Source organism: Amblyraja radiata, chromosome 19 (genome assembly GCF_010909765.2).
Source record: "Amblyraja radiata isolate CabotCenter1 chromosome 19, sAmbRad1.1.pri, whole genome shotgun sequence".
Lineage (NCBI taxonomy): Eukaryota > Metazoa > Chordata > Chondrichthyes > Rajiformes > Rajidae > Amblyraja > Amblyraja radiata.
Window position 1 is genome coordinate 31,965,560 of NC_045974.1, and position 24,329 is coordinate 31,989,888.

At 41.1% G+C, this 24,329-nt stretch overlaps 1 protein-coding gene across 4 annotated transcripts in view; it reads right to left on the minus strand.

The window, feature by feature from the left end:
- Positions 1-5,556: 5,556 nt before the first annotated feature.
- Positions 5,557-24,329, minus strand: part of kcnc2 (potassium voltage-gated channel subfamily C member 2) — a 127,052-nt gene continuing 108,279 nt past the window's right edge. Inside the window, exons 2-4 of one of the 4 annotated variants that reach the window (XM_033038185.1) lie at positions 11,149-12,079; positions 8,058-8,222; positions 5,558-7,284 (exon numbers count right to left, since the gene is read on the minus strand). In XM_033038185.1, the coding sequence (XP_032894076.1) occupies positions 7,148-7,284; positions 8,058-8,222; positions 11,149-12,079 (1,233 nt within the window). In that variant the 3' untranslated portion in view covers positions 5,558-7,147. Of the gene's footprint in view, positions 7,285-8,057; positions 8,223-11,148; positions 12,080-24,329 lie in introns of all 4 variants that reach the window. The other 3 variants (XM_033038186.1, XM_033038187.1, XM_033038188.1) reach the window with 3 other exon arrangements.

Genomic DNA, 24,329 nt, shown 5'->3' on the forward strand with positions numbered 1-24,329 from the left:
AGGTATTGCTCCACTCTCTATTCTCTCCCCCATGGCACAGCATCAATCCCAAAGTGAGAGCACAGTCCTCCATCCACCCACCCCCACACACACAACCTCTTTCAATAATTATTTTCACACCCATTGAGGCAAAAGCCTATGTATAATATGGGTCTGTTTAAAAAGTTCCTCAAAATGCAGTAACGTTTGAATTCTCTACACACCACTGATCAACCCCAAATTAATGCCTCCAACTGAACCTCCACCATATTCCTTTATGAATCCCACCCTAAACCTCCCTTATAACAATCTTAAACTAATCCCACTAGGCTCTCACAGGTCCATGTCAATGTAAAACCAGTTCCACCAAGCCACTCTCTCCAGACCTGTAAGAATTATTGAATATTTTCAAGATTGACTTGGATTATGGACTAAAAGGGAAATCAGGGGTTCATGGGTTTAAGCTGGAAGTTCAGTCCCAAGATCAGATCAAACTGAGTTTATTAAATAGTTGAACAAGATTTGGTTGGTATATGTTCAACTCCTATTCCTATTTATGATATTCCATAATTGCAAATGAATAGCATTGCTCCATTCTCTCTCCACAGCCTTGCATCACAAACTAATTCTACCTCGTTACTTTCCCCCAAGGTGTCCCATATCAATTAAAATCTAATGTTATTGTTCGGATTTCTCTTCTAAGACCCATATTAATTCAAAACATTTATATCATCTTCCAATTACAAAGTAGGTTTAACACAGCAAATGTACACTGCCAGCGCACTATATGCTGAGCTAGATCTTAAAAAGCATCTTAAAAGAGGAAAAATAGGGATATTCAACCGGTATATAATTTTGACATTGATGTGTGGTAGATGTCTATAAACATATATTTAAATTTATATGTATGGATATGTTTTACAATCTATGCATATTTACACTTAACCATTTACAGATTAAAAACAGCATCAAATGATTTGCTTGCAAAATTCCATGAGTGAATAGCATCTTATGATCATTGTTTAAATAGGACACATGACGGTTATTAAATCTTAGGCTTATCCCCAGTTACTTTAGCATACTGTGCTATCATCTAACCAAGCCCTTCAACCATTCTGCTTTAAGATGCTCCTTCAAATCTATCCTTTTGACCACACTTCTGCTTACCTGTCCAAATATCACTTTTCTTTAAATTCAATGGACAACATTGATTTCAGACCCAAGGAAAACAACGGAGAGAGAACTTTAGTAATTTTTTTCAGGATAGAAATAGATCCATGTTTACTCACACATATATCATAATGACTGAACTCGTTTTATTTCAGAAATTTAGCTGCATTGATTTGGAGCTTAACTTTAAAAGCATACTGCAATGGAGCTGCCGGTACGTTTGCACATATAGTGCAAATGTTGAGGATATAGTTTCATCCCTTGGTATTTATTTAACAAGGAGGGGTTGAAATTAAAATGGAAATTGCAGGAAACACTCGGCAGGTTAGAGACTGTCTGTGTCAGAACTGATGAAGGGCACAAACCTGAAAGTGTTTCTCATTCCACAGTTGTTGTCTGACCTCCTGAGTGTATCTAACATTTTCTGTGTTTTTTTTAATTTTACAGCATATCTGCAGTGTTTTTTAAATTTTCATTGACAAGGATTGTTATTGACTTTTGGGTTCGGTGTAGAGTAGATATTAATCTGGATTTGGGCGGTGCAGTGGCGCAGCTAGTCGACCGGTTTCCCAAGAACTCCAGCAACCCAGGTTCAATCCTCACCTCGGGTGCGGACTGTGTGGTGTTTGCATGTTCACTCTGTAACTTTATAGGTTTCCTCTGGGTTCCCAGTTTTTCTTCTTCCTATAGTCGAGATTACAGCCATTAGGCTCGTAAACACTACAACTTCAAATTCTGAAGAAGGGCCTCGACCCGAAATGTCACCTATTCCTTCGCTCCATAGATGCTGCCTCACCCGCTGAGTTTCTCCAACATTTTTTGTTTACCTACAACTCAAATAAGTTCTGAACTACAGAGACCTTATTATATTATTATTATTATTATTTATTATTATTATTATTATTATTATTATTATTATTATTATTATTGTACTATTATTGTATATTTGTTTTTTTATGTGTATCTATGTGTTTTGTGTGTGTGTGTGTGTGTGTGTGTGTGTATATACACAAACCTTTTAAAATTTAATGATAAAAAGATGGAAGTAATGGTTTTTGGTGGCACCACTGGGGCCCCCCCTGTAGATCTGGGCTCCCTGGCCCAGTATATCAAACCAATCATCACAAACCTAGGGGTTAAATTGGACCCTGAGCTTAAATTTGACAGTCAGATCAAGGCTGTTGTTAAATCAAGCTTTTTCCATTTGAGGCAGCTGGCCAAAATAAAGCCAATTCTGTCAAGGCAGCACTTTGAGACGGTAATCCACGCCTTTGTTACCACTCGGCTGGATTACTGCAATGCACTGTATGTGGGGGTTAGTGGGTCCTCCATCGCCCGTCTCCAGATGGTACAGAATGCAGCTGTACGTCTTTTAACTGGCACACGTAAACATGAGCACATTTCGCACATTTTAGCCTCACTCCACTGGTTGCCTATTCAGTTTAGGATACATTTTAAAATTCTTTTATTTGCTTTTAAATCCATAAATGGTCTTGCCCCGCCCTACCTATCTGAGCTTCTACACCCTTATACACCCGCCCGCTCTCTCAGGTCAGATAATCAGCTGCTCCTGAGTGGGCCTAAAACTAAGCGGAAGCTCAGAGGGGACCGTGCCTTTGCTGTGTCGGCACCCAAATTATGGAACGATCTGCCTCTCCACATTAAACAGGCCTCTTCTCTGTCTGTTTTTAAATCTCTTCTTAAAACACATCTCTTCTCCGTGGCCTTTGATACACAGTAAGATGTCGACTTTATTTGCTTGATTGGTTTCTTATTTTGTTTGCTTATTGCATGGCTATTATTTTTACTCATGTTTTATGTCTTTTGATTTATTGTTGTATTTCATATGTGATTTATGCGCCTTATGTGAGCTGTTATGTTATGTTCTGTTATGTTGTCTGTTTATGATGTCTTGTTTTTTCTTCTGTACAGCACTTTGGTCAACATTGGTTGTCTTAAAGTGCTTAACAAATAAAGTTGGATTGGATTGGATCTCTATATATATTTATATATAAATGATCTGTATATATGTGTATATACACACACTTAACATTTTTTCTCATTTATTATATTGTTTACAGTGTACTACGTTTACATATTCTGTTGCGTTGCTGCAAGTAAGAATGTCATTGTTCTATCTGGGACAAATGCCAATAAAACACTCTTGTCTCTTGACTATGGTAGATTCTAAGGGAGTTGATGGTAATATGGGAAGAATAGAATGGGATTTGTGTAATGTGGATGCAGTGGTTGAAAGGCCTGTGATGTGTGGTTCTGTGTCAAACTAGTTTTAGCCAATCTTATAGCCATATTAAGATCGAACTGTCGGCTAATTTACTAAACTGTCTGCCCTGCTTTAACTTTTGGAAGGTGGGAGGGAAGACTGGAATTGTTTGCTATCTCCTTAAACAAATTCTTGGTCTGCATTCTTCTGCTACATATAACTTATGGAGGGGAGGAAGGCCAAGATAGTACAGAACGCAGAATCAGTTAGTTTTGAGGGTGTTCCCAACATAGTCTGTATTATATTAATATCAATTACTAAAACTTGCACCCTCTCCAAAGCTGCTGTATTTATATTATGAAAATGGAACGTTCATGCTTGGATCATGCACTGCATTGTTTAGTCAAATGAAGACATAAGCGACTGCAGATGCTGGAATCATGAGCAAAAAAAAAATGGCTGGAAGAACTCAGCAGGTCAGGCAGAATCTGTGGAGGGACAAATTATGTTTTTATTCAGACTGGAGAAGGGTCTCAACCCAAAATGTCATTGGACCATTTCCCACCACAGATGCTACCTGATTTGGTGAGTTCCTCCAACAGTATGTAGTTTGTACTACATTGTTCAACCTGTTCTATATTCCCCACATTACAGTGAACCTATGTTGCTCCACATATGAAGGTAACAGTTCTGGGAGTCCAGAACCAGGAGCCACAGTTTAAGAATAAAGGGTAGGCCATTTAGAACTGAGATAAGGATAACCCTTTTCACCCAGAGAGTTGTGAATTTGTAGAATTCCCTGGCTCAGAGGGCAGTGGAGGCCGATTCACTGCATGCATTCAAAAGAGAGTTAAGGGCCTGTCCCACGAGCATGCGACTGCATGTGGCGAGCGCGACCAAACCAGAAGTGGGGGCCGCGCGGAGGTCGAGTGATCCCGTACGAGTTGACGTGAAGTTCGAGCGAAGCCCGCGGGAAGTTCGTGCTAGGCGTACGCCATCAAGATGCTGCGTATGCCGTCAAGAGGCTGCGTATGCCGTCAAGAGGCTGCATACGGCGTCGAGACGCTGCGTATGCCTGTCGAGGCGGTGCGTACGGCCTCAATGCGGCTGCGGGCCGGCATGCCCTTGCCACGCGGAATTTTTGGACAGTGTCAGTTTTTCGGAGCCCCGCGCGATGTCGGGACCAGCCCCGCACAACTCCATACGGCTCCGGCGATCGAAGTGGGACTGGCCCCGCGAGGCCGTACAGCTCACGCGACCACGTTAGGTCGCGCTTGCCACATGCAGTCGCATGCTCGTGGGACAGGCCCTTTAGATAGAGCTCTTCGGGCTAGCGGAATGGAGGGATATGTGGAGAAGGCAGGAACGGGATATGATTGTGGATGATCAGTCATGATCACATTGAATGGTGGTGCTGGCTCGAAGGGCCGAAAGGCCTACTCCTGCACCTATTGTCTATGCATCTATGTACCTTGACTGTATAAATCAGGTGCCTATCTTACTTTCAATCATGGTGGAGAAAATCAAGGTACCAGGAAAACAATCTTTCAGCAACTATGCTGCCATCAATTAACAAGCTAGCCTAGACTAACCAATTGAAATCATTTATCCAGTTACAGTGATGGCAATATTGACAGCATCAATTAATTTGCTGTGATATCACTTCTGTATCACTTTATCTTAAGGTGTGACAAAACCAATTTCTATTTTAGACACTGTTGCAAGCTGAAGAAAAATGATATATATTTCTTCTAACCTGATGATACTCTTACAGCATTTCATATATACCCCATTTAGACCTCATGGTACCTAAATATGGTACTAAGCCTCTGAAGTTTATACGCTATTCAAATTATTGTGGTGTTGTTAACAAAAAAGAGCATCATTTACAAACTTGTTCTTCCTAAGGCAAATGTCACCCCGGCTGCTACAAAGTACCAAACACTTATTGTCCTTCCTGTTCGAAATAGTATCTTGCATAGTAATTTATTGTGATTAAAAGTGGAAGAGAAAGCACATAATGTTATCCATCAGTTTACCTTTAACAATACCATGGAATTCGTACACGTAGTTGAAAGATCTGTCGACTGTCCATATCATGTACATCACAGACCACAAAAACATACAGTAAATTAAAAAATAAATGTTTAATATGTTCATATGTTCACAAACATAAAATATTGAACAATAACAATAGATTGTAACAAAATCGCACAAAAATATTTTATATTAACGACTTCACAAAAATAGCAGAAAATAATTCAAGATGGATATGATTAAATGCCAATGACTTTTTAAATTTAATTCCAGCAGTGTTTCCTGTAATTGCGTGATTGTACATGTCTAAAGCACTAAAGTGTAGACTTATTGCAGGGAACAGGGTTAATACAGAAAAAAAAACATTGTTCTCATCAATGATATACATGTTTTATATACAGTTTCAATAATGTCTGATTTCAGCATAACTAGATCCTGCCTCGGTAATCAGCTGAAGCACCCCATACCATGTATAGACAACATTTATAATTAGCTCGTTCACTTGCCACATATTCACTTCATGGATAACTGAATCCAGACACTTACATTTGTAAAATGATATTTCAACTCCATTGAAATCTTTCCAATGTCTCTCTGAGATAAGCTATGCTTAACACCACTTCAAATGCAGCATTCATCCAGAAAATCATTATGGCTAAAATCCCTTTACCGATTCAAAAAATCTGCAATCCTTGATACTAGTTTAACACTGCAGCCAGTAACAGCAGCACCCAATATAGTAATGCATCCATTGCTGAAATCTTTAAAATAAATATCTTTGCTGATTATGTTAACAAAACTTAACAATGTACATCTCTAAATATCAGAAATGTATATTTCCATTGATACATATTTTACAAGAATTTATCATGCGGATCATGCTTATAGGAATAGAACTATATACACATTTAGTAACTCATCTAGTTAACAGGTACATATATATATGTTAATAATTGACATGAATATGGAGGTCCATTATGGTTTCCCGTTAAACCAGCTAGGCATTTCTTGTTGGATTGAAAGCGTTAACCCAGATGATGGATATGTTACCTCTTTTCATGTTTGTGCCTTCCTGAAGCCATTAAGAATAAGCGCTTGGCTCTGCTTACATCTTTGCAGTTATCTGCATGTAAACAATCGGAAACACTCAGTTCTACACACTTCATTACTCATCTTCTCTATAGAACAGTAACAAATTCCAACATGCAGAACAGTTGGCCAATGGTTTGTTCAGCAAATAGTGCAATACACACAAATATCGAGAGCCATCCGCGTCCCAGAAAGTGCACATTGCTTGCAGAAGATGAGACAGAATGTTCCATGCAAATGATTTAACCCAAGTCACATTGCGTGAACTCAGACAGAAGTCAAGACATCTTCGAAATGGAGTAAAGTCACAGAAATGAAGTTCCAATGCAGTGATATCATTTGGAAGCACATATTTGTATTCAGTAAATCTCCCTGAAAAACACTTATTGAACACAGTGGCTAAGCAGATCTTCTAAATGCCCTTAGTTTGCAATGGTAATGCAATCAAATTAACATATAAGCAAGACGCATTACTTTGCTAAGATTAAATGCAAAGGTCAGAAACTTCAACTAATGCAATATTTTTTTATATTTACAGTTATATCATGCAGGCTTTAAATATTACTGGTAGGGCTATACTTAAAGCTGTTGTCTCAATTATATTGTAATGCAATAGAAGGTAACTCGAATAAATTACTCTAAGCTTGTTTACAGTATAGATGGGATGGGAGATCGAGATCGTCTCAGGGGATAAGGTGAACTGTAGGGTGAAGCTATTGGAGACAGTCTTAGAGCATTACCAGCCAAGCCAGCTATGTTGTTTAGGCTTCTGGACTTTTCATATCCTTTTACAAAAAAAATGCACAGATATCAGTTTGCATCAGTTAATAGCCATGTAAACAACATTACAACATTCAATGCAATCAAACATGATTTTCTTTACTACAAGATGGCTTGGTTAAAATCTGTTACTTTAAGAGTGACCTAGAGTTTGTAGTCCTTTCTGTGTCAAATGCATCAATGAATCTGCTAAAATAGTGCAGAGGAAAAAATGGGACTGGTGTTTTACACAGATTACAAGGAGATTACATTTTTTTCCTCTGTTATAAGGGCTCTATCTATTAGTACTAATTTTTAGCATAATGTAGTTAATCCTGTCCACCAGGCAAACATAGAAACACATACAGAAACAGACAACAATTTATTAATTTAATGTAATAACTTTGAATTATGCCATTGTATAAAACCATCAAATTTACAGTTGACATCTTTCAAAAAGTAAACTGATGCAAAGGTAAATATGATACATATAATGTGTTTTGGATACTCTGTGCTATTTCAAGAGATCATGTCACAGAATACAGATTACAGGTCAAATACCAATAGTGAACTTTTCAACTATATCTGTGGTAACTGACTGGAGCATTGATGGGTTTATACATGGAAGAGTGATCTAAATGTGAAACACACACAAACACAGACTTAACAAATGCACACTAGAATTACAAGAATGATGATTGCATGGAAAAGTATGACATGGAAAATGCACTGTTATCTCAATTAGCTTATGTAGTGAGTTTCAGAGCTCAGTGTTAGTTTTCTAAGGAGAATTGCGTACCTTTCCTGATCCCTCCATCTGTTGTGCATGCATAGTCACCGGTAGTCAGCAATAAACACGTATCCTCTCTTCTGCTTTTGTCCCTGGAGCTAGACCGTCTGATTGGAAGCCTGTCTTCAGGTGATAATGGCTGGATACTTCCTGCACTCTCTTCACCTGACAACACTGTTCACATCACCATTCTATTTATTTATTTTTCTCTGAACATGCACCACTAATTCAAAACAACAGTCTACAGTCCGAATTCATGACAGACGCATGCAAGTTTGGAGATGATGTTTCCTGTTTTTAAATATTTCTTTCTTATCAATAAGCGCACCGGCGGGACATGGCAGTGGAAATGCCAAGCACATTAGGCACGGAAACCAGGCACTCAATAGGAAGAAGTATCCCCGACATGGTCGACAATTATCGCACAGACATGCACATCCACAAACAGCATAACTCAATAAAGTCAAAAGCAAATATACCACCATGTACTAGTGTTGCAAATGCTGCACATTATTATTATCGAGACCATTCCTTTTCAAATATGAGAGTACATCATGAGCAAAAAGAGTAACACTGTCCATCAGGAAACAGCAATATTTGTAAATCAGAAAGCAAATTCCTAAATGTAAAAACAAGGAATTGCAGATGCTGGTTTACAAAAATGGCACAAAGTGCTGGAGTAACTCAGCAGGTCAGGCAGCATCTCTGGATAAATCCTAAAACTTGCTTCATTTTGTACTAAAAGTTGGGATTGTATGTAGCAAACAAAGATCCATTCAACACTAACCTTAATGTCTAGCTTTTAGCGAATTCCCTAGAAAGTACATTTTAAGATGACATTAAAAAGTGGCATTAAAGATTAGACGTAGAAGCACCCAGTTAAAACATTAAAAGGTGACATTTTGTTGTTAAGACTTTCAAATAAATAGAATGAGGTAATATTATGCATTAACCAAGGTTCTAGAGAAATGTGTGCTGTGGAATTATTTCAGTCATGTATGTGTTGTTAGTATGTTTCATTTAGTTGTTAATTGGACTTTAAATCAAATGTGAGCATGATTCCTTTGAGGAAGACGAACCAGTGATACATTCACCCAAACTTCACATGGATTCACGATCCTTGCTCTTTATTTCACCTTGAACCAGAAGCTGATTTTCTTCCTCAGGTTCATATCAATAGAGGGCATGTCAAAAAACATTGATAAAACTCATTTACTTATACAAAGGGAACGTCAGACAAGTTAAAATGCACAAGCAATCTTCCCAGCGGATATCCCTTTAAGTTTTTACATTCTGATGATAAATCTATCCTAAAGAAGATAACTTACTCTAAAATCTTCACATAAGTTCCTCTTGACAGGGACAAAATGGTGGAAAAGTATCCAAGTGCAATCTTTACTATTCAACGCTAACACTTCATATCCCAAGATAAATTTTCATCCAACTACCCACCACTTGCATATTATGCATTGCTGAATAGATACCGATGTTGCTATTTTGAATAATAAAGCTTCACAAATGTTGATCATTGTTTTCAAGCAGTAAACATCCTTACGGGTTTTCAGACTCTGGGATGGGTTACAATGCAAGTCACTAGCCAATAAATTCAATCTTCTTTTATATTGGGTCCCATTGGCTGTTTAGTTTTTCAGTTTAGAGATGCAGCGCGGAAACAGGCCCTTCTGCCCATCGAGTCCGCGCCGACCAGCGATCCCCGCACATTAAGATTAATCTACACATGCACGGGACAATTTACAATTTTACCAAGCCAATGAACCTACAGACCTGTACGTCTTTGGAGTGTGGGAGGAAACTGGAGATCCCGGACAAACCCATGCAGGTCATGGGAGAACGTACATTCTCCGTACAGACAAGCACTTGTAGTCAGTACCAAACCCAGATCTCTGGCGCTTTAAGGCAGCATCTCTACAGTTACGCCACCATGTTGCTCCTCTAGCTTAACTTTCAGCTTGTCCGTTAATACTAAAATCAGACAGATACAATGTGCATCCCTTGTGTGCACTGTCACCGTTGATGCGACAGAAAGTACTCCAGATCCATCTAGATACCTCTGAGGCTAAACAGAAAAAGATTTAATTGCCAGCATTTCCTGTGTAAGTATTGGGTACTTTAACAAGTGCCCATGATAGTTTACTAGTTGAATTTGTTTGCATAGACAGGGTCATGGTATTAGTTAAAACATAGTTAGGTCATGTGAAGGCTCTGACACATGTACCAATCAAAATTTGGAGAGTGAGTTGCTTTGAAGAATCAATGAAGCTGATTTTTTTTAATGACAAGAAAATCTTTTAAAAAGTTAGCTATGTATCCTAGTGCAAGTTAAAACATGGGTCATCTCCACTTTCTGCCTCAATTAATCAAGACGTTGGTGGAATGATGGATCAGGATTGTCAAAGCTGGTCCGTGAGCTGCAGAGAAGATACAGGAAAGGCAGATGCCGCCCCACTTAAGTAAAAGCACCATGATCTCATGGGACTGTATCTCACAATGTTAGGTATAAATGAGCCCAGGGTGCTTTGACCATTGGTCCTGAGTACTGAAACCATCCAATGGATATTGAAGTGGTTTCTTTATATTAAACAAGGTTAAAACTGCATCATTTTGTACACTAAAGTGACATTTGAAGCCTTCTAGCTTTGCTGGATCTCTCTTTCTCAAGCATGATAAAGGTAATCGCAGCATCTCTCCTTTCCCCTTTTGATAATGTCTTTGACTCGTTCCTTTTGAGAATATGAGCATCTGATGGGACACAAAGGTGGCATTCGGCCCAGTCCCATAAAATCTATAATATTTGCTTAAAAGATCTAACTGGCTAAATAGATATCGCTTATTGCTTGTGCATTTTCACTGAGAATTTCCATTGGGCTGAAATTAAGTTCCTTCATTTTACATGAATGCATTCCCATTGCACAGACTCATACCTTAACTTGCTCATGATTGAAGTTAAAAAGTTAGAAAGTATAACTTTTTAATTTGCCAGATGTACACAGATGTCAATGTTCTGATGCAGTGCGCAGACTAGTCTCATTCCAGAGTTTAGCAGGTTATGTATTTTCCATTCACTACAGGTGTGCCTTACCTGTTCTGTTGCACTCCAACTTATCCTTGCCAAAAGGACATACGTCGCTCTGAGTACTGTTGCAAGGTGCAGTCAGATCTGTTTTGCAGTACGTAGGAGACCCGCCTTGAGGAACTTGTGAGATGTGCTTCTTTCTCTTTCTCGGAATTTTCTGTTTTGCCATGGCCAGTGAATAGTACATTCCAAAATTATTGACAATGACAGGCACAGGCATTGCGATGGTGAGGACACCTGCAAGGGCGCAGAGAGCTCCCACCAGCATTCCCGACCATGTCACAGGGTACATGTCTCCGTATCCAAGTGTCGTCATGGTGACGACTGCCCACCAGAATCCGATAGGGATGTTTTTGAACTTGGTGTGGTTACTGGCGGTGAGATCATTTGGGTTCGCTCCCATTCGCTCAGCGTAGTAAATCATAGTAGCAAATATCAACACTCCCAGAGCCAAGAAAACGATCAAGAGCAGAAATTCATTAGTGCTGGCACGTAGAGTGTGTCCAAGCACCCTTAGTCCCACAAAGTGACGAGTCAGCTTAAAGATTCGCAGAATTCTGACGAACCTTACCACCCTGAGGAAGCCCAGTGCATCTTTTGCAGCCTTCGACGGGAGTCCGCTGAGTCCCACCTCCAAGTAAAAGGGTAAAATTGCCACAAGGTCAATAATATTTAGAAGATTTTTGATGAATCCAAGTTTGTCAGGGCAGAACATAACTCGGACTAAAAATTCAATAGTAAACCATACCACACATACTCCTTCCACATACGTCAGTGCGGGGTCTGTCTCGATCTCAAGGTGATGGATTGATTTAGATGAATTCCCATTTTTTACGTTTACTGTTTTGTTAACAATTTTGTTAAATGCCTCATGTGTCTCGAGGCAGAAGGTAGTGATAGAGACGAGGATGAAAAACAACGACGCAAAGGCAATAAACTGAAAGAGAAAGTAAACATCCAATTATTTACATTGGAAACAACAGAGTTTCAAGTGATTTGGTGCGTTACAAATATACTATTAGCAGACAATATTTTTCAATTGTTAATCAGGGTTGATTAACTCTGTATATAACAGCATTTTAAAAATCCAAAAAGAAAATGCTTTGCAATAGTTGGAAAGTATCCACAGTTTGATGCAGCCACAAGTACTTTGCAACTTGTCCCTGCCCTGCATTGTATCAATAACAAATAATACATTGGTGTACACACAAAATGCTCGAGTAACTCAGCAGGACAGGCAGCATCTCTGGATAGAAGGAATGGGTGACGTTTCGGGTCGAGACCCTTCTTCAGACTCCACAGCCACATACAATACATTGGTGTGTTCCCTTTATCAAAGCTATAATGCAATACTGATACAGAACGGAAACAGGCCCTTCGGCCCACCGGGTCCGCGCCGACCAGCGATCCCCACATATTAACACTATCCTAACACTAGGGACAAATTTTCCGTTTATCAAGCAAATTAACCAACAAACCTGTTCATCTTTGGGGTGTGGGAAGAAACCGAAGATCTCAGAGAAAACCCACGCAGGTCAGGGGGAGAACGTATAAACTCCGTACACCCGTAATCGGGACCGAACCCGAGTCTCCGGCGCTGCATTTGCTGTAATGCAGTAACTCTACCACTGCGCCACCGTGACCGCCCCACAATTGTTTTCAATCGGAGGTTAATTTTGCAACCCAGCGTGCACAAACTGCATTATTATTTTGCATTTCATTTTTCACAGTATCACTACCTTTTTTGTAATCTAAATTACATTTAAAATCATAGCACACAAATCACATGTTTCTTAAAATGTACATTCAAATGTCTTCATGCTGCAGCCACCAGAAATTGCAAAAATGCACTCTGATTAAATGATAACTGGTGTTCCTGAGAGCTGCAAAGGAAATATCGACAAGTTTATTTAAAGGAACAAAGTATTCTAAGATTGTCATCATGTAAAAAAACTTAACTTATTTACGGCAATATTCCTCAAAATGGTGGCCTGGGGAACCATATTCACCATGGTCCCACCAGAGATCAGTTATATTGCTACTAGTATGTAAACACGCTGCGAATAAAACTGTTGCTGGCAAACTGATGTTAAGCTTCTTGCTAAACTGCTAACCGTGAATATCTAAAGCCAAAGTAAAAAGATTGATAAATTGCATACAGTTCAAACATGTTTTCTTCTAATTTGCGCAGGTAAAATTGGGACAACTCAAAGTACTCACCATTAACTCATACATTTATTTACAGCATGTTGTTTAAGAAGGAACTGCAGATGCTGGAAAATCGAAGGTACACAAAAAAGCTGGAGAAACTCAGTGGGTGCAGCAGCATCTATGGAGCGAAGGAAATAGGCAACGTTTCGGGCCAAAACCCTTCTTCAGAAGAACACTTCACCCTTCGTCTGAAGAAGGGTTTCGGCCCGAAACGTTGCCTATTTCCTTCGCTCCATAGATGCTGCTGCACCCGTTGAGTTTCTCCAGCTTTTTTGTGTACCTACCATTTATTTACAGCAATTCCTTTTTGAAACTTGTAAATGTACAAACATAACTCAGTTCAACATATGCAATGTAGCTGAAACTGTCCGCTCAACTGCCCTCCTCTGGTTGTCTACACTTGTGAATATCACTCTCTCACTAGCCTGCGTGTAGGTGGTGACATACCTGAGTACATGCATATAGCACATGACCTAGCTCGGTACAGCACCCCATTCATTCCACCTGTTGCCAATTTCCCATCATCGATGAAACAACCTCCTGTTCTGTGCCTCCAAACATCTTTTGGGACAAGGGATGAGAATCAATGGATCTGAAAGTTGAGTTCCTTGTGACTCAGATGGTCAGCGCTAACCCTGTGATGTAGCAATGCTGCCTGCTCCACCATTACGCAATATTCATGTTAAACCTTCAGTGGGTTAAAAATAATAATGCATAATACCCAAGAACATCCCTCACTAATCTCAGGGCTGATCTAACAGCGGTGAACAGAACAATGAGAAGGGTGGCTTAAATTAATGGACATGTATTTGCCAAATAAACAGTGCCACCTCTTGTACACATATTGATTATTACAGCCATCCATTAGAAAACCTGCAACATACAGGTCTTCCCCAGTGAACAATCACTGTCCTCCAGCCGAATACCACCTATTCACCACAACTCTCCATGAGTAAGCCTGTTCTAAATCCAAACGACCAAGTCACTGCGGATCCCATGCACCTTAGCCTACTGGATCAGCCTTTATTAAATGTCTTACTAAAATCCATGAGATGAAATTTTTGAGAGAATAATGTTAAAACTACTATCCTTGAAAATGGATCGAATCATACTGCTTCATCCAGTTTTTTACAGTTTCCGATTTAGGTGCAAGCTTGATTAGAATTTGCAATTGAAACATGATTAAGCAGGTGTATTATGCTAACATGAATCATATGGTTCATCTAATGTGTCTGCAGTGGTGGGGGAGGGACCATCAATCCATACATGACACTGTTTCCATGCCTGCCCAGCTAAACTGTTCTGCAAGAATGCAAACAATGCAAAGTACGAACCGTGCACAAGTAAGGGGGCACTCTGTAGAGACGCTCGAATATATTTTTAGATAGACACAAAATGCTGGTGTAACTCAACAGGACAGGCAGCATCTCTAGAGAAGGGTCTCGACCCGAAACATCACCCATTCCTTCTCTCCAGAGATGCTGCCTGACCCGCTGAGTTACTCCAGCATTTTGTGTCCATCTTTGGTTTAAACCAGCATCTGCAATTCCTTCCTACTCAATTATTTTTAGATTGGTTGGGATCTGACCCAAAGGAGAACTTACTGAGCTCAAGGGATGTAACAATGATGTGAGAAATTTGGGAAGGTTGAGATGTAGATTGGGGTCTGAAATACCGGTGTCCTAGTTGTACCCGAATTGGCAAAGCTGCATCAGTTCAGACGAATGCGGGATACCCAAGATGCTAAAAGTAAAGCTCTTCCAGTCCACAGTCCTCCCTACAGCCCTCTGTGCCAGTGAGACATGGAAAATCAATGTGAAGATGAAAAATAAATTGGATGCATTCCAACAACGCTGCTTGAGGAAGATCCTGAAGACCAGCTACAGAGACCACATCACAAACGAGGAGATCCACCGTGAAACTGCAACAAATCCTCTCAGCCAGGACATAGAGGTATGCAGGATGAAATTTGCAGGACATGTAGTCAGAATGTCACCAGAACGTGAACCTAAGATAACAATAACATGGCAACCTAACGGAAGAAGGAAAAGAGGCCGACCAAAACTCACATGGAGGCGAACATTCCAGAAGGATTTGGAAGACCGGGACGAAAGCAAAACGAGGGTGGAAGACGTCACACATAACTGGACAGAATGGTGAAAACTTGCTGCCCAATGCACTCAACAGTGTGGGATAAACTAAGTCTAAGTCTAAGTTGTGGCATTGAGCATCACCATGTGCAGGAGAAGAAAGGTCCAGAAAAGGCCTCCATGCCAGAAGAGGTTGAATAAAATGGGGGAGACACAGCTCTGGCCAATAAGGACAGTAATGTTCCTATCTCCACCTTTGCTTACTATGGCTTTCAAAGGAAGTATGTCAAGGAGAAAAACATTTAGTTTATAGAATACACCTCAGCTCATCACAGAGCATACCAGACAGTCATATTCCCTGCTCTGTCCCCTTATCTTCCACATTCCATTCCCCCTAATATAAATCTATTTTTTTCTGGAATTAATGCTTCCACTCACCACAGGGGCAGCTAGTTGCAGGTCCTCACCATTCACTGAAACAGAAGGTTCCTCTTCAAATGTGCCCTAAAGTTCTTCACCAGAATCATAAATCTTAGTTCTGTTGTGGGTGTAACATCAGCAAGTGAAAACATGTTTTGTTTGTGACTATCTTGCACACTTCTATCAAATCTCCCCTCTTGGCATAGAGACCAAACCCTACCTAATGCTCCTCTTCTTCTGACTCCCACACTGACCAGTCTGTTCTCGGCCTTCTCCATTGCTACGGAGAGGCCAAATACAAATTGGAAGAACATATAGTAGTTTGCAACCCAATGGTAAAAACATTGAATTTTCCAAATTTCAGGTAACCCTGATGTGCTCCACCCATTCCACCCACCCGTCCTCCTAGGTTTCTTCCCTGGTGCGCACGTTTTCCATCCCTCTCCACCCCCCCCTACTTGTTCCATCATTCCATAATCCTCTCTCTATCTGTTTGTGGATGTTAATTTGTGTTTATTGTGTGTTTTGTTATTTATTATTATATGTATGACTGCAGGCAACGAAATAAAGGAATCTAATCTAATCTAATCTAATTCCACATATCACCTTCCAGTCTCTATACCACTCCACTTCACTCTGCTAGATGCTAGCAATCTTCCTTCTTCCCATTCAATCCTGCTTCAGGGTCTAGAACTGAAATATTGACTAACTCTTTGCCTACACAGATGCTGCCTCGCCTAGAGTTCCTTCTGCAGTTAGTTTCTTTCCTCCAGATAACAACATATGCAGCCTCTTATTCTCCCAGTTGATAACCCGTCTCTTAAATCAGTCTGCTAAATCTCCTCTGCCCAATATCTAAAGTGTACGAACCAGAGTTGGACATACTCCATTAGTTGTGGCAGACCAAGCATTTTAGCATAATATTCTCACGTTGTGTATATACCTGTACTGGCAAGCCTCTATGTTACCTGAGGGGGGAGAGTTGCATTGCTAAAAAAAGTGGTTCATATTTTAATTTTCTGCAACATGAGCGATGTCATCTGCGCATGTCTCAAGAAACCAGAGTTGAAAAAGACTGAATATTGTTTATTTATTTTTCATATAAATTCTGTGAGAGCAAGTTTTAATTCCCTATCTCAGATTTTTGGGCAGTGATTTGTGAATTTTAGAAGGGCAAAATTCTGTTATGCAGGGGTCTCCTGTATTTATGATGCCAATGCTCGTTGGGGAATACTCTGGAGTTATAGAATTATGTGGATAGGAGACATTTATTAAAATAGGAACCAATCTTCAAAATGGCAAAACTACCCATTCACATGTTAACTTGCAAGGATACGTTCAATGATACTTGAACATATCAGTCATCAGTCTGGGACATCATGATCAATACCATTAAGGACAATATATAAATGTACATGCAAATTGGTCTCAATGAAACCTCCGCGATGAGATCAGGAAAGTAATTAAGTGGTCAATCTCAAGTATTAACATTTAGTTACATATCCCTTCCATTCAATTCACTGTTTATCTGGTCATTTAATCTTCATAAGTTCATGTCATAAGAACAGAATTATGCCATTCGGCCCATCAAGTTTGCTCTGCCATTCAAACATGGCTGATCTATCTTTCCCTCTCAACCGCATTCTCCTACCTTCTCCCCACAACCTTTGACACCGTGACTAATCAAGAAACTTTCAATCTACTGTACACTTTAAAAAACAAACAAACACGGCCTCCACAGCCATCTGCGGCAATGAATCCCACAGATTCACCACCCTCTGACGAAAGAAATTCCTCCTTTCTAAAGATATGTCCTTTTATTCTAAATCTGTGCCCCCAGGTCCTAGACTCTCCCACTAGGGGAAACATCCTCTCCACATCCACTCTCTCCAGCCTTTCACTATTCTGCTGCCCGTATATCCAGGGAGCCATCCCTCAACACTGAAACAAAAGAGACATATTTTGGGAGTGTGGGTTCTATCCTCAGAAGCTGGTAGATAATCCATATGCATTACTTAGTCCCAGCAAATGTGTTTGGAAATTCAGAGGTACCTTGTCAGCTACAGTGCACTCTCATTGTAAATGTGTAATTCTGCACCGTTACCTGAGGTATTCATAAGTTCATCAATCAATCAGGTCCTAGACTCTCCCACTCATATCATAAGAACAGAAACAGAACGAGGTAGGTAATTCAAACTCTAATTAATTGTTTATTATTGTCTTTGTTTTAAAAAAATATATTAAAATTCGACACACTTTGAGTTTGGAGTACTTAAGAGGCTCTCCAAGAGAATGTCTGTTTCTCATGATGGATGGAGATTTTTATATCAATTAGTTTCAGCGTCTGAGTGGTTTCATTCACACGTCACAACATTTGGAGACTCATCCGGGATATGTTCACGACTCATGATGTAGCCATCGATCTAAACATTTTAAGTGGGTGAGTATTTTTAAGTGTAGCATCCCATCCTCAGATCTGTTCTGCTCAGCAACCGCGAGATCACAACGTGTCAAAAACACTGTGAGGAACTGAAGAGATATATATCAAAATGTGCCTGTCTGTGTGCAAGTGAAAGGGACCAGACAGTGTTAGGGTTCGTTTGTGAGACAGACTTTTTGCAAAATGGTAATTATTGCCTGTTCAGAACTTCAGAAGGAAGCGTAGACTCTGTCCGGAGACTGTATTGTAATAAACATGTTTGTGAATGTGTTTGTGTGTCTGTTAAGAATATCTCTGAAATAAGACCCAGGAGGGGTAATAGAGTAAAAAAGGGAAAACAGCAGGTTCATGAGGTCCATGACAAAGACGGAAGAGATCACAGAGTACATTCACTCTGGTTTTAATACGTGCTCCTAGAACTAGTGAGGGCAGCATCCAGATCAGACAAACAGCTGTCGACAGCCCCATTGCAGTGCAGGTCACCCATGGACGTACACAAGAGCTTTACAAGGGATGGGGGCAGGAATGTCGGTGGACACAGGGGCAACAGTATCGATAACTGACCTACCCTTACCAATGCACAGAGAGGTAAGTCACAGATATTTGAAATAGGGGAAATGGACTTCCCTGTGTATCTCTGGATCTATACGAACAATGAGGGTACTATCTTGTTGTAGTCATAACATGGACAAGTCAGGGACAGTTAACACACACATCTAATAGAGTGCACGTAGAGTTATCAAGCAACTGATTCATCCTGCCAACAACCAGACAGCAGTCCTGAGCTACTATCTACCTCATAGGAGACATTTGATCGAAATTTACAGGACTTTATCTTGCACTAAATATTATTCACGTTATTCCCTTTATTATGTATCTGTAGACTGTGAATGGCTCGATTGTAATCATATATTGTCTTTCCGCTGACTGGTTAGCACGCAACTAAAGCTTTTCACTGTACCTCGGTACACGTGACAATAAACTAAACTCTAACTCAAACATAGCCACAGTCCCTCAGTCGTGAGGGATTGGAGACAGGATGGTATGTATGGGTTACTTTGTCAGCTGTTCCCTGGGGTGTGGACTGGATACAAACAGGAATTTTGGTACAAATAAGAATTGTTGGTGTCAATGCAGTTGCTTGCAGAGGTTGCAGTGATAAACAAAGGCATACGAGAAACGGGAAAATAAGGAGCAGTGAGGGAATGAGTAGGCAGATCTCAGCACTAAAAGAGCAGCAGAAGGATAGGAAATGACGGAGATTGCTAGTCCAGGGAAAGATGCTGCCACAGCCAATTTGGAAGAGTTACATGGAGATGTGGGAGCAGTGAAGAAGAAGTGAAGAAAAGGGGTGCAGAAGAGGTACCAGATGATAGCTGGACTCATTGGGAGGCATGAGCATTTGTAGCTACCCAGTATGTGAAATATTTAAAATGTTGAGGGATTGAGCTAAACAGCAGTACTACATTATTGGTCAGAAGGAACCAGAGGGGGAGAAGATAGTCATCGTGCAGCCGGGTGATTAAGTCACGGTAAGGGAGCTGCCAGAAGGGGCAGGGGTGGCTCCAAGGGGGAGAGGCTCACAGGTGGCATGAACTACAAACAACAGGTCTCATCTGCATATTCATGATCTAAAAAAAAATCTCTACTCCCTCTTTTAGAATCCAGTTTGCATCTTACTTTCGCTGTTATTTTTACTCTAATGCAATTTGGCTCTAACTCAAAAGAAATAAAAACTGTAATATTCAACAACTCATCACCCCATCTGCCTCTTTGTATTCCACACACAGAAAAACTCCCAGCACTCCACTATCTAATCATAATTCTCTCAATATTCTGCCTGTTACTCATGCCTGATGCAGTATTCAATTGAATCATTTTAGCATTGTTCAATTGTCTAATTACAGTGTTCAATATATATATTTTTAGAGATACAGCAATGAAACAGGCCGTTCGGCCCGTCGAATCCACGCCGCCCATCGATCACATATTCACACTAGTTCTATGCTATCCCACTTTCTCATCCACTCCCAACATGAAGAATGTTATATATTGTTTACAGAAGACAATTAACAAGAAAACCCATATTACTTTGGAATGTGTAAGGAAACCGGAACATTCTGACAAAACCCATGCGGTCACAGGGAGGATGAGCAAACTCCATACAGACCGCACCCAAGGTCAGGATCGAACTCGGGTCTCTGGCCCTGTGAGACGGCAGTTCTATCAGATGCGCCAATGAGCTGTCCCACAATGGCTATATGTTTATGCCTATAGTTGCTATATACGTTTTAAACATTTATTCAAGGGATGTGGGTTTCACACGCTGAGACAATGTTTAATTGCACATACAAGTGCTTTTCAGAAGCTATTGATGAGCTCCCTTCTTGAACCATTGCTGTACTTGAGGAGTGGGCACACCTACAATGCTCTTTGAAAGAGGACCAGGATTTGGAATGAGCTTTGGTGAAGGAACAGCGATATATTTCCAATGCACACAGCATAGAGGGCAGTTTCCAGGAGGTGGTGTTCCCAAACTGTGGCTGTTCTTGTCCAAGCTGGTAGAGGTCATGAGTTTAGTACGTCTTGTTGTCTGAAGAGTCATGGTGCATTGTTGCCGAGGGATTCCATGATGGTAATGCCATGGAATGTCAGGGAGTGATAAATAGTTTCCACTTGTTGGGTAACATCATTGCCTGACAGTTGTGCAGCATGCATTTTACTTGCCACACCATCAACCCAGGCCTGGATATTGTTCAGATCTTGCTGCATCTGATTGTTGATTGCTTCATTATCTGAGGAGCTGCAAATAATGCTGAACAATATGCAAACATCAGCAAACACCGTTACTTCTGATCATACGACTAAACTAAAATAAGCTCATTGATGAACCAGTTGAACATGGTTGGGCCTCGGACACTCTCCTGAGGGACTCTTGAGGAGATGTCCTCCTGTGACTGAGATGATGGACCTCCAACCACCACAACCATCTTTCTATATGCTGGGTATAATTCTAACCAGCAGAGAGGTTCATCTGATGCCCATTGTTTAACCTTTTATTACTGGAAGGCAAATTAGATTAAAGATAAATATTTACAGAAAGATTGCAAGTACCCTTGCATTCCCTCTTTCCATACCATCCCTACCCTAGTGATTGTACCTGCTTCAAAGTCATCTCGTTGAGTCTTATTGTCTGTGTTCACCTAGTAGACAGCTAACAATGGCTGTTTCCTTTATCATTGTTACTTGTTTGCATATCTTTCATTCATTTGTTCTATATCTCTTTATATCACCGTCTATATCTCTCATTTCCCTCTCCCCTGATTCTCAGTCTGAAGACAGGTCTCAACCCAAAACATCAACTATTCCTTTTCTCCAGAGATGCTGCCTGACCCGCTGAGGTTATTCAGCATTTTGTGTCTACCTTCAGTTTAAACCAGTGTCTGCAGTTCCTTCCTACACTCCTAGGCAACAAACTTTTGACTTTGATTTTTTTCTCTCTCTGTCACTGTTATTTGAACCTGGGCCTAAATTTATGTTTTTTGCTGTTCCCATTTCTGCTCAAGTCCAAGCCTGCTGCTGAACGTCCTTCCTAAATCGTGGCCATTAGATACGCGTGAGCAGTTCAGGTAAAGATTGCATCAGCCCTGAACCTCAGCCTCTGGATTACTTCAGGGAGCAGATGCGCCACATCACAATTTGCGGTCCATTGTTGCATTCACTGCCTCACAGAGAGAAGTCACCTTGGGAGGAAAGCACAGACAGCATGTGGATGGTGATTTATAGAGCCTCATTGTGCAGTCAGTAACAGGCTGCAGTTGCACCTCTTTTCAGATTGTTTGACATTATCCATAGAACCAGCCTTCTGCTCGCAAAGTTTGGTGCTGCTGTGATTAATGAAAACATATTTTGGAAGCTAAGGACAAAGCTACTCTACCACCAAGGTGTTTTTAGTATTATCTCCCCAGATTGTTTATCGAAGCTACCATTTCAGACAGTGAACATTGCCCTCTTTTAGAATATCAGGCTAGATTATATACTCAGGTCTCTGAACCTTCTGAGCCGCAACCATGAGAGCTACCACTGAGCCAAGTCTGATGTCTGGATCTTAGGTTTCTCCATTCCCGGGTGATTCCTCCAATGACGTATATCAAAAAACATCCCTCTGGAATTCGACCATGACACAAACAAAATAACCAGAATGAAATGGGGATGGACCTGTTAAGAATGTGGTCAGAAAGATTGCAGAGGAAGATCACCAGGATGAGGCCTAGATTGGAGGATTTCAGACATGGGAAGGGATTGGATAGACTTGGCTTCTCTTCCATGGAGCTGAGGAGGCCGAGGGGTGATCTAATGAAGGGATATAATATTATGAGGCATAGACAGGGAAGATATTCAGAAAGTAGACACAAAATGCTGGAGCAACTCAGCGGACATCTCTGCAGAGAAGGATTGTGTGACGTTTCGGGTCGAGACCCTTCTTCAGACTGATGTCAGGGGAGTGGGCGGGACAGAGATAGAATGTAGTCGGAGACAGTGGGAGAACTGAGAAGGGAGATGAAGAGAGAGGGAAAGCAAGGGCTATTTGAAGTTAGAGAAGTCAATGTTCATACTGTTGGGGTGTAAGCTACCCAAGCGAAACATGAGGTACTGTTCCTCGAATTTGCGCTGGGCCTCATTCTCACAATGGATGAGGCCCAGGACAGAAAGGGCAGATTGGGAATGGGAAGGGGAGCTAAAGTGCTCCTTTAAGTGCCTCGGGAGATCAGGTAGGTTAAGGCGGACTGAGCGGAGGTGTTCAGCGGAATGATCGCCGATCCTGCGCTTGGTCTTGCCGATGTACAGAAGTTGACAACTGGAACAGCGCATCTAGGAGATGGGGTTGGAGAAGGTACGTGAACCTCTGCCTCACCTGAAAAGACTGTTGGGGTCCTTGGATGGAGTCGAGGGGGGGAGGTAAAGGGACAGTGTAACATCTCCTGTGGTTGCAGGGAAAAGTACCTGGGGAGGGGGTGGTTTGGGAGGAAACGGACGAATTGACCAGGGAGTTGGGGAGGGAACTCTCTGTGGAAAGCAGAAAGGGGTGGAGATGGGAAGACGTGGCCAGTAGTGGGATTCCATTGGAGTTGGCAAAAGTGCTGGAGGATTATATGCTGTATGCGACGGCTGATGGGGTGGAAGGTGAGGACAAGGGGGGCTCTGTCCTTGTTGCAAATGGGGAGAGGGGAAGCAAGAGCGGAGCTGAGGGATATCGAGGAGACCCTAGTGAGAGCCTCATCTATAAAGGAAGACGGGAACCCACGTTTCATTAAAGAATGAGGACATCTCCGATGATCTAGTACGGAAAACCTCATCCTGGGCGCAGAAGCGGCATAGACAGAGGAATTGGGAGTAGGGGATAGAGTCATTACTGGAACCATTGTGGTCAGAGGTGTAGTCTAGATAGCTATGGGAGTCAGTAGGTTTGTAGTAGATGTCGGTCAATAGTCTGTCTCCTGTGATGAAGATAGTGAGATCAAGATACGGTAGGGAGATGTCGGAGATGGTCCAAGTGAATTTGAGTGCAGGATGGAAATTTGTCGAGAAGTTGATGAAGTCAGTGAGTTCTGCATGGGTGCAGGGGGCAGCACCGATGCAGTCGTCAATGTAGCAGAGGTAGAGTTATTGGATAGGGCCAGTGTATGCCCGGACAGTGTACGTTCCGCTATGAAGATATTCAGAACGTGTTTTTCCCCATGGTATGACAGTATCAAAAACTAAAGGGGATAGCTGTCTGACTATGACTATCACTATCAGCAGAACTACATGGATAGGAAGGGATTTATATGGATAGGAAAGGATTAGAGAGATAGAGGCCATATTGGGGGCAAATGAGACTAGCTTAGATGGGGCATCTTAATTAGATGCCCAATCCCAATTCTTGATTAGTATGGGTGTCAGAGGTCATGGGGAGAAGGCAGGAGAATGGGGTTTGGAGGGAGAGATAGATCAGCCATGATTGAATGGCGGAGTAGAACTGATGG